The 25853-nt window shown below is 45.3% G+C and overlaps 1 protein-coding gene across 1 annotated transcript in view; it reads right to left on the bottom strand.

Annotated features, from left to right (window-relative positions):
• Nucleotides 1-1373, bottom strand: part of galnt18b (UDP-N-acetyl-alpha-D-galactosamine:polypeptide N-acetylgalactosaminyltransferase 18b) — a 93941-nt gene extending 92568 nt beyond the window's left edge. Inside the window, exon 1 of the mRNA XM_086175020.1 lies at nucleotides 835-1373. Within this exon, the coding sequence (XP_086031146.1) occupies nucleotides 835-1072 (238 nt within the window). The 5' untranslated portion in view covers nucleotides 1073-1373. The remainder of the gene's footprint in view (nucleotides 1-834) is intronic.
• Between the last annotated feature and the right edge of the window lie 24480 nt (nucleotides 1374-25853).

The raw sequence follows: 25853 nt of genomic DNA on the forward strand, positions 1-25853 counted from the left end.
AAAAAGTAGCATGAAAAGACAACAAGCGGTGGAAAACCGCCCCATATTTCACGAGCTTTATCCCTTTTTCCCGACCTTTCTTTTGCAGCCATTGGTTTATTTAGATGCACGGGACAAATTCGTGCAAATCTATATCTGGAGAAGTTATATAGCAGGGTAGGGTTCGACACGTGCGTCAGGTCGGAGCCGCAGGTGCCGTGCTGACATGGAGATCCGGAGAGATTGTTGACACGAATCGGACACGCGGCTCGGGACGGCGAGGGTCAGGTTCTGGCTCGCTCTTAAATTCTGCACCGGTTCACTTGTAATTGAGACACACACACACACAAACACACATGCACGCACCGCGCCTTCCCAATAAAAAGAACCCCTATGTGACGTGATGACAAGAGCAGATCTCCCTGAGCCGTAAAAGTATCTAGGCACCGACGGGGACGCTCGAAGGAATTGGAGAAGAGGAATTCCGGGCATTCCGGAATGAGGGAGGGGGGGGAAAAAAACTCAGAGTTAAATCGCTTTTGACGGCCGGACGGTTAGAATTCAACACCTGGAAGATCCAGTTTTAACCCAATCTAAATAGAACACACACTCGGGATGAGGCTGGGCTTCGTTTTCTCTCTGCAAACCTGCAAACACACGAGGAGCTCCATCCCAGGAAAGGTGCAGAAAGGGGGGCAACATGCCATTAGTGTTGGTATAAAGTGACCAATACTCTTCTTGCAGCTTTGACGTTCACATTCAACTGGATCGCTCCCCATGAGCTGAGGAGGACACACACACACACACACACACACACACACACACACACACGCACACACAACTTTCCACGTTTACCTTGAATGTGCTGGTGGACCACGGTCTCCAGGCGGTCGAGTCTCTCCATGATCCGGAGCGTGTCTCCCCTCTTGTCGCCCTCCGGCTTCCTGTCGGATGAAGGCATGGGCACCTTGATGTAGATGTTGGCGATGTAGTTGGTCACCCAGCCGACGTAGAGCAGGCACACGATGTTGGTCATCCCGCTCAGGATCACGCATGTGGACACCAAAGTTTTGGTTCTCCTGGTGCAAGCCATGCCGACATCCCTCCATGCAGACTGCGGCGTTCACGTTAAAAAAAAATCGACAACGTGGGGGTGGGGGGGGGGGGGACGGTCGCCCGCGGAAAAAAAAAATATATATATATATGTATAATAATTTTCAAAAAATCAACAATCAACTTATTTCCGGTGACGAAAAAATCCGAAGCGTCTTCCTTTTGGAAAATAAAAGAAAAAAAAAAGAAAGTGTGAAGATGTTAAGAGTCCACAGGTGAAGGTTCCGGTGTGCGGGTTCCAGCCTCCGCCATCGCAGAGCCTCCCCTCCGTCACCGGCGCCGACCGGAGGTGTGCGGGGAGCGCGTTTAAGAGGAAGGGGGGGGGGGGGGCTGGAGGTGGAGGGGGGGGCATCCTGCCGCAGCCAATGGGAGGGACTCGCAGCCTCCCGGCTGCGCGCACGGCTGATCCACGGGGGAGGGGGGGGGGGGGCGTTCCCACCGACGAGGGCGCGCGTTCACGCGGGGTCACGTTCGCGCGACGCGTGGTTTTTGCGTTTGACACCGCAGAGGAGGAAGAGGGGGCGTTCAGGTTACAGGTGGAGGATATTGATCCAAACCTCCTCAAAACCTGAATGAGGTGTTGTTACCTCCATCAGGTCTGCAGGGGTGAACACCTCCATCGGGTCTGGAGGAAAGAACATTTTCATCAGGAGTGAGGAGTGACACACCTTAAGGGAGGAGTGAACACCTCTGTAGGGTTTGCAGGAGTGAACACCTCCATCGGGTCTGGAGGTAAAACCACCTCCGTCGGGTCTGAACATTTTCATCAGGTTCAGAGGAGTGAACACCTTCATCACATCTTAGAGGAGGAGTGAACATCTCCGTCAGGTCTGCAGGAGTGAACACGACCATCACACCTTAAGGGAGGAGTGAACACCTCCATAGGGTTTGCAGGAGTGAACACCTCCATCAGGTCTGCAGGAGTGAACACCTCCGGAGGAAAAAACATTTCCATCAGGAGTGAGGAGTGAACACGTTCATCACATCTTAGAGGAGGAGTGAACATCTCTGTCAGGTCTGCAGGAGTGAACACCTCTATCACACCTTAAGGGAGGAGTGAACACCTCCATCGGGTCTGCAGGAGTGAATAAGTTTGCTCCATCTTCCCTCCAGTGCTGCAGGAGGGGGCTCATGTTCCAGCTCCGCTGTTCTCAGTCGGTTCTGATGATGGTCCTGAAGGAGGAGGGGGAGGGGGTGAAGATGCAGGTGGGAGCTCCTGATCCTGTAGGTAAAAATAAAAATAAAAATAAAAATAAAAATAAAAATAAAAATAAAAATAAAAATAAAAATAAAAATTTATACTCCATTCGTCAACGTGCGGAAATTTGTTCTCTGCAATGAACCCCTCATGGGTGAAGCAGTAGCTGCCGTCCACCAGCAGCAGGGGAGCAGTGAGATGTTCAGCATGTTGCTCAATAACACTTCGACATGTTAGGAGGAGCCGGAAATCCAACCAGCGCGTCGAAGTTTATCAAAGTGGCGAAGTGTATCGAACACCTCCATCCAGATATACATCATGAACCGTCGCTGATTTATTAATTTCATCATTGATATTCATTTCATTATCCATCTTTGTGTTTTACGAGATGTCCGGTGGATGAACTCCTCTTAAAGGAGGTGCCGGAGAGAGGCCGGAAGCCCGGGACGGATTTGACGGCAGTCAACAGTGGCGGGCGGAAGCACAAATCCCAGAAATTGATTTAATGTGTGATTTATTTTTTCAAAACCGTTTTGTAAGAGGTCCCCGAACGGGGCTTCGGGAAGTGACGGGGAGAAGAGGGGCGGCGAAACCCCACGACGGGTTGCTTTCCGGAGCGCCGTGGCTGAGCCGCTCTGCCGTCAGACAATAATATGCAGGGAAATGGAATTGTCAGCCAGGAATATCAAACAATTCAAATGAAAAGAAGAGTTTATGACCTGATTTTTCTTTTCATTTCTTATCCGCCCCTCTAAAATGGTGCTTCTATATTTGGCGATAATACACTTTAATATCTTTTTTTCTTCTTTTTTTACCAGTCACACTGATGTGACAGAGGAGCATTTGCTCGTTCGCACCTGAATCTGGCCCTCGCCCTCCTCCTGGTCAACATTTGGCACGTTGATCTGCTGCCGTGCAGTTTGACTTAAAGCTGGAACGCTTTCATGATGAATAGATTCGGGAGATTAAAAGAAAAAATTGTTCTGAACTCTTTGTCTGAGACAAATATAACCGTTACATCTCACGGCCCTTATTTTCTTCTCAGTGATTCAGTGCGGCACAGGGACACAGTGGTGAGCACTTCCTCGCTTCGGTGTGGAGATACCACGTTCTACAACGTGGGTTTCATCCAGTGTGTAGGAAACCTTAAGTTAAAACTTATTAAAAAATATCACAAAGCCTGTAGTTTTAGTATTTTGCATACTTCATGTCGTCCGTGAGGAAATGGTTTCTAAGTTCCGGCGTTAAAGCGGTTTGCGCCACCGATTCATCATGTTGATACTTAATCTAATTTCCATCTCACCGAAACACACCAGATAGTCGTACTTTGCAGACGGGGCGTTCAAGGGACACTTCAAGATTCACTTTCAAAACGCAACAAATGTGTACTAATTTGAATTATGGGCTGGAGGAACACTTCCCCGGAATCGGAGATAAATGTCATTATTCAAATCAAATCTCGGGACATTCCTTCCGCCAAGTGGTGTGTGTATATGTGTGTGTGTGTTTGTGAGTGTGTGTGACGTGCAGCTCAGATGCCAACATTAAAGTGGATTGAAAGTATGACTAGCAAACATAACACAGCTCAGTCACCCTGGAGCTAATATATCTTTGTTGACTGATTTCCAGCTGGTATCTATCGATAACACTAACAAGGCGTCCACATGGACGGGTGTGCATGTAAGGCTGTAGACCAAGTCACTGTCTATTGATTATTGACGATCAACAACAGGCACGTCCAAAGTCCGGCCCGCGGGCCATTTGCGGCCCATGTTCATATTTATACCGGCCGGCAGCCTTTATCATAAAATCAATAACATGCACAACACAGTGCAGAAAAAGCTATTTTGCCTGTGACAGCACTCTCGCCGCGGGAAACCTTGTCCCAAGGGTCGAAGGGCATGATGTGATCCTTTCCAGCCCATTCCAAAAATGCAGACTATAAACCTATGTAAACTATAAACCTTTTTCTATTTCGTATTTTTGATCTGAGACTAAAATAATGAAACTTGAAAATAGAAAGACTTGAAATAATGAAAAACACTGCATTTCTCCTTTTTGATCACGAGTTATTCAAGTATTCATATGGCCCTGTGTTTTGCACTTCTGAATGATATCACTGTTTGTGTTATTTACTGTTCACATGTTTTGAATTTAGAAGTTCAACGTGATCTTAGATATGTTTAATCTTTCTGAAAGTTTTTTTTTCCAGACAGACTTTTTCCTCATTTTATGTGGCATTCAAATATGAAAGACAGAATGATTTTGGTCAAAGCTTTAGATTTGTGTTCTTGACATTGAAAGTATGCCATTTGCAAGAAAACATTTCATCTAGAATCTAGAATATTCTCATTATTTTTCTTGCCAACAGAGAAAGTGTTCTGTCAAATACCTTTACTGTACATACATGCACTCCTTTGTCACTGGAGTACAAAGATATTTAAAAGGACCAGTTCTCTTCTTTATTTGGTTTTGTACTATGTAATGTGTAATATGCTATGCTATGCTATGCTATGCTATGCTATGCTATGCTATGCTATGCTATGCTATGCTATCATATCATATCATATCATATCATATCATATCATATTAGAATGAAATGCATGTGCAAAAATGAAATGTGAATTTTGCAATGTTCAAAAAAAAGTCTAAATAAATGGATAAATATGACAGGAGAGTGTAACGTACAAGTTAAAAAAGAGAAATGCGAGTTTTGTGAGTGATTGAACATGTTTGAATTCAAAATCTAACACCGTTTGAACCGGAGCCAGGTACTTTCAGCAATCGGTGATCCTCCCGTCGAGTTATCCATCCAGCCGAGCAGCTGCCACGCCGGCCCTGAGCAAATGGTCTTCTTCCAGGCTGATTAATCACAGTGAGCGAGAGGTTATCCCATAATCATCAACGCGAGGTCCGGGACACAAAGACACAACCACTCTAGCTTCTTCTGCCGCGAGACGCCGGCCATTAATCAAAAAACCCTGAGGTATCGGCCCTTGACAGCCCTGTGAAGACGAGTATATATCCGTGATGAATTCTATATGCATATTTATATTTGAAAACGTCTGTCGCTTTCAAGTTTGAAATAAAGCAGCAGACTTGATTTATGAAATCCACAGAGCTGCGACATGATGGAGTGAGTCTTTAAAATTAGTAAGCTTTTAGATGATAGCCCCCCTCCCCGCAATGCTGATTGTCTCACAATCCCCCCATTAAATTGGGGAAATAGTTTACGCGACGCCTCCATCCGTCACGTGATGAACCGACCCTGAACTTAACACTGACTGGGAAGGGCTGACAAGAAAAAGGCGGTTTCCACCGAGACACGGGATCATTTTCAATTAAGTCATGTTTAGCCGGTGCCCCCCTTGTCGGGGGAAAGTCCAGTAATTCACACTGGAAAGACGTCTTTCCAAATATTCCCCTCTTTTTTTTTTACCCCCTCGGTTTAGGATAAAGAACAGAGGCCTCTTCGCTTCGTGTCGTCGATCTCCCCGCGGCTCACGCAGGTGCCCGACACTGAGATTATTACACTTTTGAAATAGCGGGCGTCGATCAACGTGACCCCGTGATCAATTGACTCGGAGCACTTAGATCCTCTCGGGGATAAACGTCCCGTTTTATCGCCTCTTGCAATTAATATGATTCCGGTGAAATCGTTAATCTTTATCTCTGAACCGAAGGTCAAATAGTCCTACGTTTTGATAACCACACGCGTCGGGGTAAGTCTCTCATTGTTCTTCAAGCCGGCTTATTTCCAGAACCCTTCATAGCGGGAGCGTCTCGGAGGAGTCCGCGGGCAGAAGTGCGGAAACTCTTTGGGTCCCTTTTAATCTGGATCAATCACGAGACAGAAGCGATGTAATACATGATGAAACGTGTGAAACACATGCGGAGAAGTGCCGTGCAATTAATTACGCCTCAAGATCTTACAGGCCAAATATTTTAAAGTGTTCAGTAACGCAGCATGGACTACAGATGTGTATCTATTCATTCATTCATTTGTTATCTATACCACTTATCCTCTGGCGGGGCTGCAGCCAGTTTCCCTGGGCGAAATAAAAATAAAAATAAAAATAAAAATAAAAATAAAAATAAAAATAAAAATAAAAATAAAAATAAAAATAAAAATATAATATAAATATAAGCTGCTGCAGCTGAAAGTAAACCGATAAATATATGTATACCTATAAGCCACGGGTGTTCACGTTGTACCATGAGTGTAACACAAAGCTGTTACACTGAAACATTTTTAAAGCTTTTAATTAATTACATTCCGGTAACATCCACAAATATGTAATGGAAATGCTTTTTTCCGAACAGTGTCTGTGATGCAACTGATGAAAAAGATTAATAATAAATAACGACACAAGACAAGGAATAAAACATTCATCCATCCATATTCTATCCCTTCTTTGTACTCCTCCAGCTGATCGCTATCTTGGTCTCCCTCCTGCGCACTAAAACCGTTAAAGTCGTCTTCTTCGGTGTCGGCATTGAACGGCCTCAGAATTTCACGGTAATTTCATCGGTCCGATGTGACGAGGCTAAATGTTTTGGCTGAACGGTGCAGGAAACTCTGCTGCTACCCTCTATATTCATAATAAAATTGCGTGTATATATACATTTCAGGTTTTTTATGGTGTTAAATTTCTATCATCCTTTCACCTCAGCCCTGGTAGATTGAGTCCGCGTGCACTTTATACTCTATAGCTTAGGCGTCAAACTGTGGCCCGCGGGCCAAATTTGGCCCGCACAGTAATTATATTTGGCCCGCAAAGCCACACCAAATGACCATTAGAGCTGGCCCGCTGGTATGGTCTACAGTGCATGTATTGCTAATTCTAAAAATCCCAGAATTTTCTGCTGGTGTTTTGGCATGAAAGTCACAACAGGACCCATGAACGCCCTCTCCTCTGTGTACAGTAGTCATAGCAACCTTAGGCTAATACTGGCACCCTGCCACTTAGGTAGAAAACAGAATTTAATATTAAGCAATGTTGTTTCATATTTAGTTTTTTAAGCAAAACTTGTTTAGGTCCATATGAAAAGGTTCATGGTTATATTTGGAGGAAGATTTTTTTCAATAAATGTCAATGTTGGCCCACAACTTTGTCCCAGTTTGGAATTTTGGCCCACTGTGTATTTGAGTTTGACACCCTTGCTCTATAGTTTATTGCGCACTTTACTGTCAATGTGCATTCTATAATAATTTTGTTAATCTCACGTCCCCGTGGAAAAGTGAGAAACATTTTCTCGATTCCTCTGTATGTCTAATACATGTGGAGAAATTGACAATAAAGATGACCTAGACTCTGACTTAGATGGAGAAACATTCAACTATTCATCCTCTCACTCAAAGGTCATACAGAGACAAGCAACCATTCACTCTCTCAGTCACATCATACAGAGATATATGATGTCTTTATATATAATTTTTCTCCATTATCAAAAGCGCCCCTCATCCGTCACCATCCTTGAAAGTGCTAGAGAAACCTCCCGCCCCCCGGCGTCGTGTCTGAGATGGTGAAACTCATTTGAAGAATAGCATCTGAAAAAGAAATCTAATTACCTCTGTGTGTTTAAGGTCCGCCTGTTATTAATGTGGCCATCTCTGATAGCTGCTGCTCACGTTCAAATTAGAAATTGGTGGTTGTGGGTGGCAGGAAGGCGTCGACCGGACGAAAATCGAGTCCCCCCACCGTCAAAGACGGAGGCTTTTTGTTGCAGCGAGCAGAGAGAAGTCAGGGGAGGTTATCGCCGCCTGCGCCCGGAAGATTAGAAGCGCAGCTTTGGCTTATGCTGCTGAAACTTGAGATTTTTAATACATGAATAAAGATATAAGAGAAGAGGCAAAGGCAGAGGGGGAAGTATATATAAACTAGCTTGTGGGTGGGGCCAAAAACACAGGTGCCGGTCTTTTCAGTGTGAAGGTAAGTGGAAAACTTATCATCCAAAGTAGCCGAGACCTTCCTTGATCGAGTTATTGGTGAGCGGCCACACGGATCCCGACTCGAGCCGTGAACTCCTGCAACCGTTTCTGATGTGGAGGACGTTTCCAACGAGAGTCTGAGTGAGATACTCGCGATCTCAATGCGTCCTCATATTTGCAAAGCTGCCAGGCGGACTTTGGAATAGGATGCTTCTCGTTGTCACTTCGCAGAATGTTAACTTTTCCCCTTTGAAGCCAGTAGATTTTCTGAAAACCCGGAGGGCGTCTGAGGATCAGAAACGAAATCACTGACCACCGATGCCCTCGGCTTCCCTCCGCTTTACATTCACATTCTTCCGCATGCAGTCGGTGTCCCAGCGTGAGTCAGAATGCAGAGCGCGGCCATACGTGCACAGCCATACGTGCACTTTGAATCATTGAATCAGAAGTTTAGGACAGTTTTTTCATACATAGATATGATATGATATGATATGATATGATATGATATGATATGATATGATATGATATGATATGATATTTCTTTTGTTTAGACAAAAGTAACAAAAATACAGGTATAACAGAAAAAGTCATATAAAGTTCTGGTTCCACCAACCGCGGCTTGGTTGGTCCAAACAACCACAGAAACCCTCTGATCTGCGCTTCCACCTGCGCTTATAATAGGATTGTGATCTATGGTGTTTTTTTTTTTTTTTTTAGAAAATGCCTGAAATAAAAAAAGAAAACAATTCCGATTCAGTATCACGAAAATAAATTCCAAGTGCCGTTCCATTTGGTATCGTTATAGTGTTATAGTGTTATAGTTTCAGGCTCAGCTGTAGCGCCAGCTGAGCCTCTGTTGCTCGGTAACGGTAGTTCCCGTTTTAAATGTTTGGTGAGAAAAAGATTCAAACGTGGTTACATTTGCATGGCCGCCGGTGTCGGATGGTCTCCGGTGTACAGTCTGTAGTTTACATCAGTGGATTTACACTTCAAAGAAACGCAGGGGGTGCAGGGAGAAAGAATGAGAGGCCCCTGGCTTGTGTTGACTTTATTTTCATTAAGCAGGAACATCTTAAAGTGAAAGCAATTAAACCGCGGAGCTCAGCTCCCTCTGCTTCACGCCGGCACGAGCTGCCGCAGATCCACATCCAGGTAGAGCCTGGATCAGAGACTCCCCCTTCTCTCGCTTCACACAACTCCTCTACTTGCACGCCCCCCTCGCACTGTTTGCTCGGGGGCGGCACGAGTGACTGACTGCTGCTCGCTTCCTGTGAAGTCCGACACGTGAGCCGCCGCCGCCGCCGCCGCCGCCTTCACGGGGGTTTGAAACATAACAAGGCTCAGATCGGAAATTTTAAGGTGCAGCTTCTCGAAATAGCGCAGACTGATACCTTGAAATAGCCGGCTTCATCTATTTTGTATTAAAAGGCATCTTGAATGACTAATGATGCCGGATCCACGCGGATTCCGCGTGGCTGAAGTGTAAAACACGAGAATAATGCAATTATTTCTAGTTTTCCACTTTTTTCCTGCGAAGGCATCAGCGGTCCGGTTGTGTCTCAAACAAAACGAAGCGAGAAAAACGAGATCAAAACCAGGCTAATCACGGGGAGAAAAAGAACCGCTAATGAAATGTGGCCAAGTGGGCTGGTAAGGACTAAACGTCCAGAAGAAGCGAGATGAAAATATCGCTGGATCAATGACGAGTTCCGTCCGATTGGGAATTCTGAAGCCTGAACCAGGAGTGGCGCGTGGGTTGCTGTCACACAAGCAGGAGTAGCAAATGGCTGAAAACCAGCGCCTTCCGGAAGCCAGTTCTGCCGGTAGGTGTTTCGAGATCAAACCTGTAGAAATGAGCGCACAGACAGCAGCTCAACCCGCGTATGACTGATTTATTAAGACTTTTCTGACCTGACAGCTGGAAATCTCCTGGCACCTGAGGGCCCTAAGAAGGGCAGGCCCCTACCCAAGTCTGAGAAGTGATAAACCGGTGGGGAGAAAAAGTCCTCTCGCTGATAAGACAGTAGCTGTAAATAACCGGAAATGTTCGACTGCGTACGAACGCAGTGTCGAAGTTTCTCTCTCTTCAATTCTCCGCACCCCGACATTCCACGGCAGAGCTAAGATACAAAATCACACCATCAGTCACAGCGAGACTGACAGACCCCCTCCGGAGAGGATCTTGAAGGATACCGCAGTCTTCGTCGGTGTCATCAGAGAGAAATGCCAACGCGACATGAGTTATTTATAGGATGAACAAACAAATAATCTTTGCAGATCCGCATTCACTCCAAGTGTTTCTGTTTTGAATTTACGATCCCAGACTGCAAGACCATTAAACAACGAGCTCGGCTCCTAGTTTGTCACATTTACGAGCCGTAATATGAAGGGAAAAGGTGGTTTGTTTGACCCGAACGTGCAAAATCACTCCGGGTTTAAGCCTCTATGGCTTATTTCTTGCCCGCATGCTGTCCCCATCCTTACAAATCAAGTGCTTTGACAGATTTTTTTCTAAAATGCCTAAATTGGCATTGTCATCGCTCTGCATTCCGGGCCGCCAAGAATGTGACTATTAATTGACATTCTAACAAAGTGTCCCCATATAATATAATTACATATCGAGATAAATCACCGGGAAAGCCGGGGCAAATGAGGAGTCATTAAATGAAGCCATTAAATAAAAATATGTTTGTGTTCTGTACCTGCCTGGATGTAATTTAAAGGAAAGTCAATACAAATACAAAATTCACATAACTATACATCATTAAGGATCGGTAATTCATCACTATTAAATAATTATTATTGTGAAAAATCCTGAACATATAATATATTTATAAAAAGAGTCCCAGCTACATGACCATGACCTGTGCATCCCATAATTGGCAGGCAAGTGTCTAGTGTGGGGGTGGCGAGAGAGGAAAGGTGTGGTAGGCTGTGAGGAATTCTGCGGCGGCAGAGAAGAATGTTAGACTGGAGCAGGACATGTATGCTAGCTGTGAGACAGCGGCGAGGTGTGCCGTAGGGGTGACAGAGGAGTTGGAGCTGGAGGCGGGAGTGCATCAGGGGTCAGGTCTGAGCCCCGTCTTGTTTGTAATGCTAATGAACACGCTGACAGATGAGCATAGACCCTGGACTATAATGTTTGCAGATGACATTGTGATCTGTAACGAGAGCAGGAAGCAGGTGGAGGAAAATCTAGAGAGGTGGAGGTATGCTCTGGATAGAGAGGAATGAAGGTTAGCCGCAGCAAGACAGAACACGTGTGTGAATGAGAAGAACCCAAGCGGAACGTTGAGGCTACAGGGAGTGGGAATAAAGAAGGTGGGGGATTTTTAGTACTTAGGGTCAACGTCCAGAGAGTTAAAAAAGGTGAAGAAGCGGGTGCAAGCCAGTTGGATTGGGGGGAGGAAAGTGTCAGGGGTGATAAAAGCCAGAATGATAGGAGAGGTCCTGACAAAGATGAGAGCTGCCATGTTGTCTGGTTTGGAGACACTTTGGAAAAGGCAGGAGGCAGAGCTGGAGACAGCAGAGATGAAGATGAGGAGGTTCTCTTTGGGAGTGAGTTTGATGGAGAGAATCAGGAATGAGTCCGTCAGGAGGACAGCACTTGTAAGTGATCTGGCGGTAAATTGCGACTCAGATCCTCGGACATAGAGGAGGGAGGGTGAAGGATACTGAGGTTGAAACTGCCCGGCAGGCGGAAGGTGTTGAGGGAGACCAAAGAGCAGGTTTATGGATGAAGGGAAAGAGGACAGTAAGTTAGCTGGTGTGGGAGAAGAGGACGCAGAGGAGAGGGTTAGACGGAGGCAGGCGATTGGCCAGGTTGAGCTCATCGTACCAGTAATGTGGAAGAATGTGAAAGGTCTCAGTTATAACCCCAGTTATTATTTGTATTTCTTGTTCGTCACCCGTGAAACAACCTTCGCACCCGTGCAGAATTCACTTCCGTAGCCACTGACGAACAGGATCTGCGCACGCAACCTCACCAAAGAATTGCCGGATGGGCCCCTGCTGGGGGGAACAAACAGAAAAGGGGGACAAAAGGCAGGGGTGCCAATCATGTGGACAAGTGCAAGCGTGTCATCCTTGAGGCATGCTCAACGTTGTTATTAAGCCGGCTGCCTCATACGATGAAATCCAATCCTCGTACGTTTGCGAATGGGATCTAATGATGGCTGCTCTGTGCACTTACTGAGCTGAATAAATAGCTTCACTCCACCGCGCCTCCCCGCCGAGACACTCTGGGTGTTTGGCGCAACTTGAATACGCTCAGCGGCGCCGTCAATGAAACCGGCAACCCTCTTGTCTGGGTCTATATAAAAGCCCAAGCCCAGGGTAAACTCTGTCCATCTTTATTTCCTCTGATCAGGGCTAATGGCCTCCGCAGGAAGGAGTCGGGGGGCGTTTGCCTTGCAAAGTGGACATTTTTGCCTTCTGGAGAGCAATCGATGGAATAGCTCCGGTTGCCGCCACGCAAATTAAAGCGAAAAAACAATCGGCGGCGACGGGATGGTGACGGACTCGTTCTGAGATTTAATTAAATCCGGTCTCCTACAGGCCCGCGCCGGAGCATATTGTGGAATACGCTGAATAAAATAAAGTTATACATAATTGAATTTGAATTTCCGAGGCACTCCGGCTTTTCTTTTTCCCTCGTTCTTGGGTGTGTTTTCTCACAGAGCGGCTCTGGATTATTCATCCTGTCAGTGTGTGCACACTTTAATGTTTTAATGTACCTATCATCTCAGACAGGGGAGACAGAGCGAGATCCACGGGGGATCGGGGGGTTTCCCAGTAATTGAGGGCAAAGTCCCCGGGGGTTAGAGAGGGCTAAAAACAGGTCGACGGCAAGAGAACACTTTTAATCTTTCATAATGAATATAGAACTGGGTCTTCTGCTTCTTCTCTCCAAAGTCCTACTTTCTAATACCCCCTCGTACGGGCGTCGGAGGCCATCTTTAAAAGTGCCGGCTTTACTGGCAGCGGATTATATAACCAACGCTTAAACAAACATGAGAGCGACACGAGGCGACGCTGACATTTGGTGGGTGTTTGGCCGGTGCTCGGCTCATCTGCTGCTGGTTTTTAATCAGACGGCGAGTCGACATATGGGAATCACCGGGCCGTAATCCCGCTTACCGTGGGTTTTGATAAATGAATTAATGAATGGATTACTTTGCCTCAGAGTCCAATAAATCATCTTGTCACCGACCGACTGACGGAAGCTAATCCGTCAGGTTCATGAGTGACTGCTGTTGTGAAGCACCGTCACGTGGCCGTGGGAGGACACCCTGCCGCCGCGAGCAACGTTTTCAACTCCTTTGCGTTATTTTGCTGAAAGGGGGTTTTTGTTCGAGTCGCTTCTCCGCCGCCGCCGCACAAGATGGCAATCAGTATGTCAAATTGTTTTGACGTAAAGCTTGTCCTTAAGCCAAAGACACTGCCCGTCTCCTCGGTAACTTCAAACATGGCGGTGACCTGTCATTTGTAAATGCGAGGGTTTTAGTGCAAAATGGTGGAAACTGCAATCAGTGACCGTCCAATTAATTTCTGATTCTGAAAATGGAGAAACATACAACATCCAGGTTTGAAATTCTTGCTATGAAATCTTCTGGGAGAGAAAGCATCCCGGGCTAGAATGCGGCTAAAGGTTACAAAAAAGGTCTGGAAATATTGAAGAACGAGGGAGCAAATACTGATACAAACTGACCCTCTAACCTCTGGGCTGTTTAACATCAACACTGACCAAAGATAAAATATCTAGCTATCTCGCTATCTTATATGTCATATACATAGTATTATATATAGTGTCAAAGTGTCTCTTTTTTTAATTTAAATCCTTATTCTGCTGTATATGGAACACAAAATTTCACACACGTTATAAATATACATGTACACACACATTATATACATATATATGTACATATATATATTATGTGTGTGTGTGTGTGTGTGTGTGTGTGTGTGTGTGTGTGTGTGTGTGTGTGTGTGCCTGGCTGCCAGGACAAGTCAATTTCCCCCTGGAATTGATACAGTTTCTATCTATCTACCTATCTAGCTGTCTATCTATCTATCTATCTATCTATCTATCTATCTATCTATCTATCTATCTATCTATCTATCTATCTGTTTATTTATTTCATTTATTTATCCATGTAAGTCTTACACTACATGGCCAAAGTTACATCACCCATCCAAATAATCGGACATCAGGTGTTCCAATCCCTCCCAGGGCCACAGGTGTATAAAGTTTAGCACCCAGACATGCAGACTGTTTTTACAAACATTTGTGAAAGAATGGGTCGCTCCCAGGTGCCCCGAGAATTCCAGTTTGGAACTGTGATAGGATGCCGCCTGCGCAACAAATCCAGTCGGAAATTTTCTCACTCCTAAATATTCCACAGTCATCTGTCAATTGTATTAGAAGAACGTGGAGTGTTTGGGAACAACAGCAACCCAGCCACAAAGTGATAGGCCACGTTAACTGAGGAGGTCAGCAACTTTCTGCAGAGTCCATCGCTACAGACCTGCAGCTTCATAGAATGAGTTTCCATGAGCAGCTGCATCCAGGCCACTCATCATCAAGTGCAATGCAAAGCGTCGGATGGAGTGGCGTAAAGCACGCCGCCGCTGGACTCTAGAGCGGTGGAGACGCGTTCTCTCGAGTGACGGCTCGAGCCTCTCCATCTGGCGATCTGATGTGATCTGATCTGGCAACGGGTCTGGGTTTGGAGGTTGACAAGAGAACGGTACTTGTCTGACCGAATTGTGCCAAGTGTGAAGTTTGCTGGAGGGGGAGATTATGGTGCGGGGTTGGTTTTCAGGACCTGGGCTCCCAGGCAACTGGATAGGAACTCTGAAAGACATTTTGGACAATTCCTTGGACAATTCCAACTTTGTGGGAACAGCTTGGAGTCTGGTGTGGATGGACTTGACTGGCCTTCACAGAGTGGCCTCAACCTGATAGAAAACCATGGGGATGAAGTAGAGCGGAGACTGAGAGCCAGGGGACCTCGTCCAACATCAGACCTCATATAATGCTCAAACATCCTCATAAACACACTCCTGAAGCTTGCGGCTAGCTTTCCCAGAAGAGGTGAAGTCATTATAGCTGCAATGGATGGGCCGATGTCATATTGAACCCTATGGATTAGGAATGGGGAGTTACTTAAGTTCATATGTAACTCAAGGCATGTGAGCGAATACTTTTGACCATATTGTACAATATGGCCAAAAGTATCATATATATATATATATATATATATATAATTTGTCTTACTTCCATGGTAACAGAAATGGTAACTTGTACCACAATGGTCTATAGGACAGGAGGCCATCCTAACTGTTTCGAGTGCATGTGTGTGTTTGCGCTTGTGTGTTTGTGGATGTGTGGATGCGCCTGTAATTTTCAACACAATTTGTCAATTTGTTTGTTCTATTTTTTTCTTCCATCTCTGCACACACACTCGTTTGTTCCTTAGCTGCTGCAGACAATGGGAATGAGATGGCCTTGAAAATGGCGAGAGCAAAACTTTTCTATTATCATTATTGTTATTATTGTAAGATAGAAGTTTGAGAGATGCTAATTTAAAGGATCAAGTCTTCAAGCACAATAATAAAACACAGCTTCCGGTGTGACCTCGATTATAAGCTGTTTTCACACGTGCAGTTCTGCCAACGAAGCCTTTATTTTAAGAGATAACTCGCCGAAAACTGACGCATTAACACATCGGATACATTTTTCCAAACCTTCCAAATGTGTCATATTTGGCGAGCTGACATGTGAATTACCTGTCACAGCCAAAGGTTTGCAATGCTCTCGTGTTTTTGTTTTTGGCTGCAACCGGGGAGATGAATAAATCAAGGCTAATTGATGATTTCCGGAGACCTAGAGAGAGAGAACAAGAGAAAAAGAGAGAGAGAGAGAGAAACTTCCCTTCTCATTATGCGGTCCAGCACTTTCATACTCACTGGACAGGAAAGAAAGGACTGTTGGCTGGAGCAAACCCCCCCCCCAGCCCCAGACCAATGTCTCCAGAGAACAGGAGAACTGAGGGGGGGGGGGGGGGGGGGGGGGGCTGTGGTTTATTTCTTAAGTCTGCAGAAACTTGTACAACTCCATTAACAAAGGTCATGTCAAGTCAGATTTTATTTAAGTGCCGCCAAATCACAAGCGTTTCCTGACACTTTCCAGTCAGGAGAAAAAGAGAGAAAGAGAGATAGAAAGTAAGATTGTGATAGAGACAGGGAGACAAATGATCTATTACTATTAATAATGACAGTTACATGGTTACATAGCTTAAATATTCATAAAATTCATGTTTGGAATGACAGAGGACTCGAGAGACGAACGAGGTCTTCAGTTTCTCAAACGTCACCTCTGCTAAATGTTTAAACGATGCTCACGCTCAGCCTCTCCTCGACCACGGCGTTTTTATGTATTTTCATTTCTGTGATGCCAAGGTAGTGTCAGAATGCATGCATGTGTGGTAAACTCTCTTAAATACACACAATACACACACGTGATTTTCCTCCTGAGAAATTCAAGGTTATGTTGGTCTGGCACTGACTTTTGTTTGCCTTTTTTTGTTTGTTTGTTGCTGTTGTTCTTGATTTTTTTTATCATTATTATTATTATTATTATTATTATTATTATTATTATTATTATTATTATTATTATTATTATTCCACGCTTCACTCATGCATGACCTGTTAAATAAGTATTTTATTTTTATTTCTGAGTTCTTGATGTTCACTCCTAAGGGTTAAGGGTGTTAAGTACCCTGCTCCCGGGCTTTACTTTGTTTTGGAAAATAGATTAACCTTTCAAAAACCTATTGTCCCGGTAGGTGTGCGTCAGCATCAGCTGACACAATCGCCAAGGTGAATTTGTATAATTCTGCCTCGGCCTATTTCAGATTTTAGTCGCCAGTAACAACAGCCTCAGACCAAACGGAGTTATAGAAATAACTGGCTGGAGCTGGATCTTATTATCGGCGTTGTCCTGTCAGAGTATTGGTGGGCGGGGCTTGGCCCTAATACTCGGAAAATTGTAAACACACAGTGGTCTGTTTGGTTTCCCTGCAGAGAAGTGTTAGTCATCTTATTACAAGCACTTTGGCGTCATAGTCACGTTAGGTGTTTCCGCTCCATGGAAGGTATTGTCCTATCCTCACATCCACCCCGTCTGAGATGCTGGGCTGTGATTGGCCTGATATATGTAAGCTGTTTAAAAGTGAAACTACTGGCAGGGGGGTGAATGGGTTTGCAGAGAGAGATGAAATGTGTTTATTTCTCTGCCGAGCTGTTTGGCTGCTTCCCGCCGCTGATATGTGACAGGCCGCAGTATTCAAAGGTTAGTAGTAGGTTGATATTCATATGTCGTTTTTTTGAACCCGGAGGCATGTATAGATACCCTCCCCCCCACACACACACACACAGTGCTCCTGCTTTTCCTCTCAATCAAAATATGTCAATGGTGATCTCATCAGCTCCTCTCACACCATAGGGACTTTTTATGGTTCCTAGAACCGTTTCAGGAACAAGGCCGTTGCTGCGCACGTGTGGGCACCCAAGTAGACTCCAGACAGCGGTGCTATATGTGTGCAGTGTCCCCTGGTGGTTTGGTAGATCCGGGAGTGAAATCCCAGCCTTGGTTAAAGACACTTGCTTTAACAGTCATATTCTCAGTGCACAAATGCTGTATTTTGGTATTTATAGTTGCCACATAGTGCTTAATTAATACGCAATGGGCTCATTTAATCTGCCTCACTGTTAAATGACTTGTTCTGGTGTGAATTTACGATGTTATTCTGGATGGTGTCCAAATTTGGTTTGAATGATGTCTATTTTGCTCTTAGACGTGAGATACATCAAGTTTAAATGAGTCTTAACTCCACGGCTCCTGAACCAGGCCATCAATGGCCATGCGGTGTGAAGCGACAAGATGTCAGTGACCCAAACGGATGACCCGAAAACCGGTGGCCTCCATCTCACTCACAGGGCCCTATCCCACCTTGAGGGTGCAGGAAGCATTGTGAGAGTCATCTTCTTTGAATTCTCCAGTGCCTTCAACAGCGTCCGACCCAGCCTCCTCAAGGACAAGCCACTGAGTACGCAGCTTCAACCCGACATCACCGCCTGGATCCTGGACCTCTCAGAACAGCCACAGTATGTCAGGGTGGACGCGGTGGCGTGCAGCACAGGAGTGCCCCGAGGTACCGTCCTGTCCCCATTCCTTTTCACCCTCCTCACCTCCGATGTTCAGTACAACTCCAGTTCCTGCCACCTCCAGAAGTTCTCCAATGACATTTCCATCGTTGGATGCATTGACGATGATGAGTTTTGTCGAGTGGAGTAACCAGAACCGTCTCCAAGACCAAGGAGGTGGTTGTGGACTTCCAGAAGAATCGGGGGAGACAGGGGTACCAATCATCTGGGGTGAAGAGGTGGAGATAGTGGAACCCTACAAGTACCTTGGGGTCCCCATTAACAATAAATTGGACTGGTCACACAACACTGATGCTCTCTACAGGAGGGGTCAGAGCAGAGCTCTTCCTGCGGAGACTGACTTTGTTTGCCGTCTGTAGCTCCTCAAGACCTTCTACCGGGCTATGGTAGCCAGTGCACTCTTCTTCGGTATAGTGTGCTGGTGGGGCAGCGACAGAACTAGTGAGGTCAACAGGCTCGATAGTGAGGAGAGCCTGTGGTGGGACTGAACCCGGACCATCTTTAATCGGTGGCAGTGGACGGAGTGAAGGACAAACTGGGAACTATCCTGGACAATCTTTCCCACCCCCTGCATGACGAACCATTGGCCGATGGGCAGTTCCTTCAGCCAATGGTTCATCCCACCCCGGTGCAGAACTGAACACGTCAGGTGCTCCTTTGTCCCCAGGGCCATCAGAGTGTACAACAGCAGTCTGGATGGCACACAACTCCAACCAGCTTGAGGTGCATCTGTGCTGATTCCACAATTTCACTACCTCATCCATTCACATGTCTTGCCCTCACTCTGCTGTCTTTCTTATCCTTGTGGGTCCCAGCCTGCACGCACCCTCCCTATTTTAGTTTACTTATTTTATTCATTGCTATTGTCACTCTATATTTTCTTTTAGTTCTGGTTGTGTATTTTTCACAATTACTGTACCTTCATGTTGTCCATTGTTATCCCTGATGTTGTTGTTATTGTTGCTACTGTCTATTTATTCCTGGATGTCTTGCTATCTTCTGTCTTTTGACATTATAACTGTTACGCTGCAGTGGCAAAGGAATTTCCCCTATGAGGATCAATACATTTTATCTTATCTCCTTACAGAAGACATGGGACTCACAAATGTCAGCTCCGATGACATCCATGATTGAAACGAAGTACCTCGGTGGATGTTTAAAGCAACCTATATCTTAGATTAAACCCATTTTCTAAGTCCACCCTTGCTTCCTGACACCACTTACCGGTCACCGGTAGCAAAGCTCTTCTGGAGTCAACACAGCGTTCAGCTCCCTGCAAGAAAAGTGTCGTCTGCTGGGGAGGGACACAATTGCAATACATGAACCTCTTCTGTGACTATTTGAAGTGAGATGAAAAATCATTGATATAACCTTACATTATGCCCTCCAAATGAATGGAAATCACCTGACTCATATGCCTGCACGGCTGCTGTGCTGCGGGTCCGATGCAGACGTGCGAGCTGCCGCAGACAGTAGAACTTCATAATCTAATTTTTAGCGTAAACAGGCCAGGTGAGAATAATCGGACGCAGTTGCACTTGGCGCTCATGTTTTTCCCGACACTGTGCGAGGAAATGCAGCTGCTCCCGGACTGTTGACAATTTACAGCCAGTCCACTGACCCCGGCAAAGGTGTCGACCTCGATGCGGTGCAATTTAAAATACGAGAGAGGGTAGAATGTGTGAGGATATTTTTTTTACCTTTTCATGACATAATATTCATTTGGGAGTTAATTCCATTCCCTTCACATTTTTATTTTGGCCTATTTGTTTCAGAGCAAGTAGAAACAGTCTCCCAGCTGCACCTCAGTGCACCCAGTCCCCGGCGTCCATATTGCTTCCTCCGTTGTAAGCAATCATATAAATCCCTCCTCTGACGTGTAAGTAAGTCATGACTTATATTGCTTTTATTCCCCTTCTTTTACAGAGTACTTCTGCTTTTCATGGTTTTGTAACCTCCACAGAGGTCTACACCCCCCCCCCCCCCACACACACACACACACACACAAATAGGTGCTTGTCAACTATCTTGTAGAGACACAGAAAAATATTAAGGAATAAAAAAACACAGCAGATTCAAAGGTCTCTATTTCCTATACATGCCAATGATGCTGGTATAAAGGAACAGATTCCTGCTTTGCAGAGCAGCACGGTGGCGCTGTGGTTAGCGCTTCCACCTCACAGCAAGAAGATCCATGTTTGGATTCCAACACGGGGTCTTTGTGTGCGGCGTCTCAATGTCCTCGGGGTTCTCCAGTTTCCTCCCACTGTCCAAAAACACGCAGGAGGCTCACTGGAGACCCTAAATTGCCCAGATGTTTGAACGAGAGAAAGGATGGTTGTATGTCACTATATGTGGCCCTGTGATCGGACTGGTCCAGGGTACCAGCTGGGATAAGCAATATTGACAATCAACAAGTGAATGAATGAATGACTGAATGCAGACGTTTGATTAAAACTGGCTTTGCTGATACGTGCAAGAACTTCCGTGTGCATGTCTCCCTCACATCTTTACCAATGATTACCCTAAATTGCCCAGAGGTGCAACTGTGAGACTGAATTCAGCATGTTTCTATATGATGTCGTATGTCTCGGTATAATGTGTGCATGAGTGAGTGAAGGTCTCCCTGTAATTGACTGGTCCAGGGATGAAAGAATGAATGAATATCTAAAGAGAAGGCCAGTTCATTCATCCTAATGCATGGTGATGAAATGGGTACACATTCAAGGCCACCAGGTGAAAAATGGAGAAACACTGGAATATCTCTTCATGTGCAAATATCATGGATAATGAGGGGGATTTTAATGGGATCACTGTTTCATGTGTAAATACACCCTGCTCCTGAAGGTCAGTGAGATCCAGAAATGAATCTGTGAGCATGTGAGTAAACAAAACTCACAGTACTTTGTATTTCATTAAAAAAAAGAATCAGAAAATCCCTCCTCGAAAAGGGAGCGTCTGTTGGATGGAGCGAGAACACATGGTGCCGCAAAGAGAATGAAAATGTCTTAAAGCTGTGCATGGGGAGTTCACGGCTCCGGACACACACACACACACACATACACAATTCTGAAATTCTCCATTCTTGGACACCGAGATCACCGTGGTGGAAGAAAAGGCTTTGGTTTATCTGTACACTAAACTTCTTTATTCCCTGTATGGACGGGAGGACGGACCGAGGCGCTGCTTTTCCTTTTTCACTGCAGAGGCGTCTAATTCTTTTTTTTTTTTCTTAATTGCATTCAGAGGTTCTATTGTTCGGTTTTTATCTGGCGGCCTTTCTTTTTTTTTTTTTTTTTTTTTCTTCATCCAGCCCATTTCAGATTCACCCGCGGCTCCCTTGTAGACGCCACACGCCGTCTAAGGCTTTTTCCTCAATGGAGCTAATTAATTTGCGGAAACAAACCGGCGTGGAGGGGAAAAAAGAAAATACCGAGAGGAAAGTTGAATTCAACTGAAATGAAAGTTTGAGTTTGTTTCCCCTTTCCCTTATTCATGTCTGTCTGGAGTGAAACGCAGACGTGTTTACCTCTTATTCCATGAATAGTCGTGAGAATCGACACCTTGGTTTAAAAGCGCATTTAAGGCAAAAGTTTGAAGCTGAAAGCTCTGGTCGTGGGTTCTGGTGGGTCCCAGGGGGCTCTCTTTTCAAAGACCCATCCCTCTCGGTCTACAGACGAGTCTGGAACAGATAAGAGTTCCCTGCCAGGGGGATCTTCCGGTGCGGCGGGGCGGCGCGGGGATAAAAGATCTGACAAAGAACAGAGGAGTCAGGGCCATTAAGTACCTTGTGGGTGATTAAGAGCGCCTCTGAATCGAGCCTTGAATGTAACGGCAGCTTGCATAAACAGCCTTAGACCGGGATGATGTGTGCGGATTCATTTACTCCGAATAAAAGCTCAGGTCCCGGCCCCTTCGGCCGCTCGGGGATTTTTTTATCTTGGTTTTGTTTTGTTTTGTCGTGCTGAAAGGGGTCAAAGTAATCCAGGGTTCATGCCATCACAGGATGTTAAATGGCTCGTGCAACTCAGGATTCAGTTTTGTCAAAACTGGACGCAAGCCTCTGAACAACTCACAGGTGTAATGAGGAAATAAGCATCCATGGCTGGTTAAATGTTTGCTTCCTCCGTGTGGTCTGGATCATCATCATCATCATCATCATCATCATCATCATCATCACAATCATCTTCACCACCATAATTATAATCCTCACATTACTGAGCCCCTGGCACATTTATATTTTCATTTGGAACAGCTGCCCAGGGGAAACCTCTGTCAATCAATAGCTGCCAAGGTAACAAACATCCCAGTAGTCAAGATTTATTTTGCCCAAATAATTTGAAATGTATATGTATAAAGCGGCTGTGTGTCTGCAGGACCTGAAATATCACACCTTGTGCTTAATGTGCTTAAATGCCCTTTACACAATCAGCATTCAACCTCAAATTTTAGAAATGGGAAGTCCGCAGATGGATTCTGACAAGAAGAGCCTATCTGAGTGGAATTTTCCCCGTGTCTGCGTGGGTTTCCTCCGGGTTCTTCAGTTTCCTCCCACGGTCCAGGCAGTTCAATGGAAGCCTAAATTGCCAAGATGTGTGAATTTGGGATTGAATGGTCATATGCTGGAGGAAAATGCATTGCTCTGTGTTTGAGTATTTCTTGCAAGACAGGGCTGCAGAGGGAGGTGGGATTCCAAGGTGCTTATTAACAAAAAGCACAGTCAAGTCCATGTGACCTTACCGTGACCTCCTGCGGTGATATTCCAAATGTCGGGTTTAAGTCTAGTTCATCATCTAAACCCGGTAGCCCGCAGTGGATACAAGTACTTTGCCAGACAGCGCTGTGAGCCCCGATAGTGATCTTTCTTTCCAGTGGACCAGAGGCCGTGACAGTTCACCCCGCACTCCATTATTCCCCCTTCGCAATCCGTTGCTCCATTATAACCGCATCATAAAAAGCCGTCGCGGGGCCCTTTACAGTTGCAGCTCCGCCATTACGACTGGATAACAAACGGCGGCCCGTAAAATTCGGCCAACGATTTAATAGAAAGTAAAGCGAAATGAATAAAAAAAAGCAGGTCTGTTCAATACCATAGATAAATTGGTAAATGGCTGTGCGGTTGTTTACCTCGCACTGAGGCAGCACCGTTTACCACCTGATTTGCTCTGCAATTTCCTCTGCAGTATTATTGGATTTTTTTTTTTTTTTTTTTTTTTAAGATATACAATATAGATTCCACACACGTTACCACAACACTGCGCACGTCTCTTTTTTTTTTTCTTCACAGGTCGGAGCATCGGCGTGACTGTCGCACCCAAAACCGAACAGGTCGCCGGATCTTGTGAATAATTGAGGCCCTTTGCATTGTATTAACAGAATGCCAAATGCATCAAGTAAGGTCTTCAGTCCCGGACTGGGAGCCCAGAGGCGCTCTTCAGACTCACCTGACCTCATCCGCAACACCTCCGAGGATCTATGGAGACGCTATAGCACACAAGTCTGGCAAGGGATGCAATGAACATCGTTCATCGTAATGACCCGAGACACGGCGAAGGAAATAGAACGCGGCGCTCTGAGGGGAGGGCTCCAGGAAGAACAGGACAGGTTTCATGAGCATGCGATAGAATTTGGGCAGAAACTGGCCCGCATGGTAAGGTGAGCACATGGGAATTTTGGTAATGCTCAAGAAAAAGTAAGGTCGATATCTTAGCTTCAGTTTTGTCGACTGTTTGCTTGGACCTTCCTTTGACAAGTGTCATTAGCCCCTTTAGCACCGTGGGGGCCTTTTGCAGATCCCAGAACCTTCTCAGGAACCAGGCCGTTTTTCAGACAGCATGGGAACCAGGGACCATAGACTGCAGTTACTAGAACCATATCGGCTCCTTCTCTGAGGCAGGGTCTTTTAACGGTTACGCATGTGACGTAGGTGTTTGGTGATCAGCCACGCCCATTATCAGATACGTCCGTGGAGCACTATTTCTAAAAACAATTGCGGTGATGATGTATGTGTTGCCTTGTCTTTTCTTTTTTTTTTTGTCAGTTAATGAATTTTGTAATTATGCTCTTATATATTAAGGTTCTGGAACCGCATTCGCCTGTATTTTGCGACACCCATGTCAAGGCAAGGCCACCAAAACACGGATGAGTCGCTGAACGAGTCAATGAAGTCGGCTGGTTTTCCATCTGATGTTCGCCCCAATGCAGCGTGAAACGTGAGAGATTGCACGCCGCCTCGATTAGAGAGCTGGTTAAATCACTAGAGCAGTCCATCCTTGTGCTGTGCTGCTGGGTTAGAGAGGCAAGTTGATCTGCGACTTGGCTCAATCTCCTAAAGCGTTCATTAGACCTGCTCTCTGAGTGCACGGAGGGAACGCTTGACTCCCAGACCGGAGCGTGGAGCACATACAGAACCGGTCCGCTATCTAACCGCAGCTCGTATCCTCTTTGGGCAACAGAATCCAGGGGGAACTTTGCTAAACATTATTGGATTAGATTTATTCTGGTGAATTTTTGTTTTTCCTATCCATTACTTGATCGAATTATATTACATCTTGATGGAGATGCAATATTCACGTTCCATTCCATTTCCCTTTTTCATATCATCGTAAGGTTATCATGTCATCAGATGTCGGTCAAGTCAGGAAACTTCTGCCCGGCCTAATAAGCTATTTATCTCAGAATTGGTAGGTCTTTTGTAGGTCATCTCCATCACTTTCATAAAAGCTAAATGAAAGATGATACATGTATAGGCTGGTTATTGGAAGGGAATGGACAGCAATAATAACTGACCACTAAAGCTGTTTTTAGACAGGAAAGTTGCCAAGAACTGTCCAGCTCAAATTTGGTTTCAGGAACTCCCCTCCAGGAACTCCTCCGGGGAAACCTTTTAGATTTGCATTCCCACTGGCCATAAGGGACCATGCTGGTGATGGACGCGTTTCTGACGTGCACCTTAAGTGCCACACTCCAAAAAAAAAACACCATAAAGAAGAAGAAGAAAACATGAAGACAGAAGCCTCAGCAGCATTCAAGCTCTGCATGGTGGGAATAATATCAATAGAATATCAGATGGATTGAAGTGTTCATTTTCTCCCTGCACTGCTTTGCTGCTTGAGGAACCCTGCGGTTAGCTAACCCCGTACTTATTTCAGCCAAAACATTTCTGTTACTCTGTGAGCACTGGCGTAACAGACCAGAAGAGATTGGACCTCTTCTTCAAACTATTTTTTACTGGTTCTTTCCATTAAGTTAACTATCAAAAAAAAAACATGACCGCGATAGCTTTTAAAATAGAATAGAATAGAATATCCCTTTCATCATCCCACAGTGGGGACAGCAGAGCTGGACAGTACAAGAGAAGTTATCAAAAATAGAAGAACTAAGAATAAGCAACAAAAAGTG

The sequence above is a fragment of the Fistularia commersonii genome, chromosome 27 (genome assembly GCF_037954325.1).
Source record: "Fistularia commersonii isolate RoL2024-O1a breed Wild chromosome 27, RoL_Fcom_v1.0, whole genome shotgun sequence".
Lineage (NCBI taxonomy): Eukaryota > Metazoa > Chordata > Actinopteri > Syngnathiformes > Fistulariidae > Fistularia > Fistularia commersonii.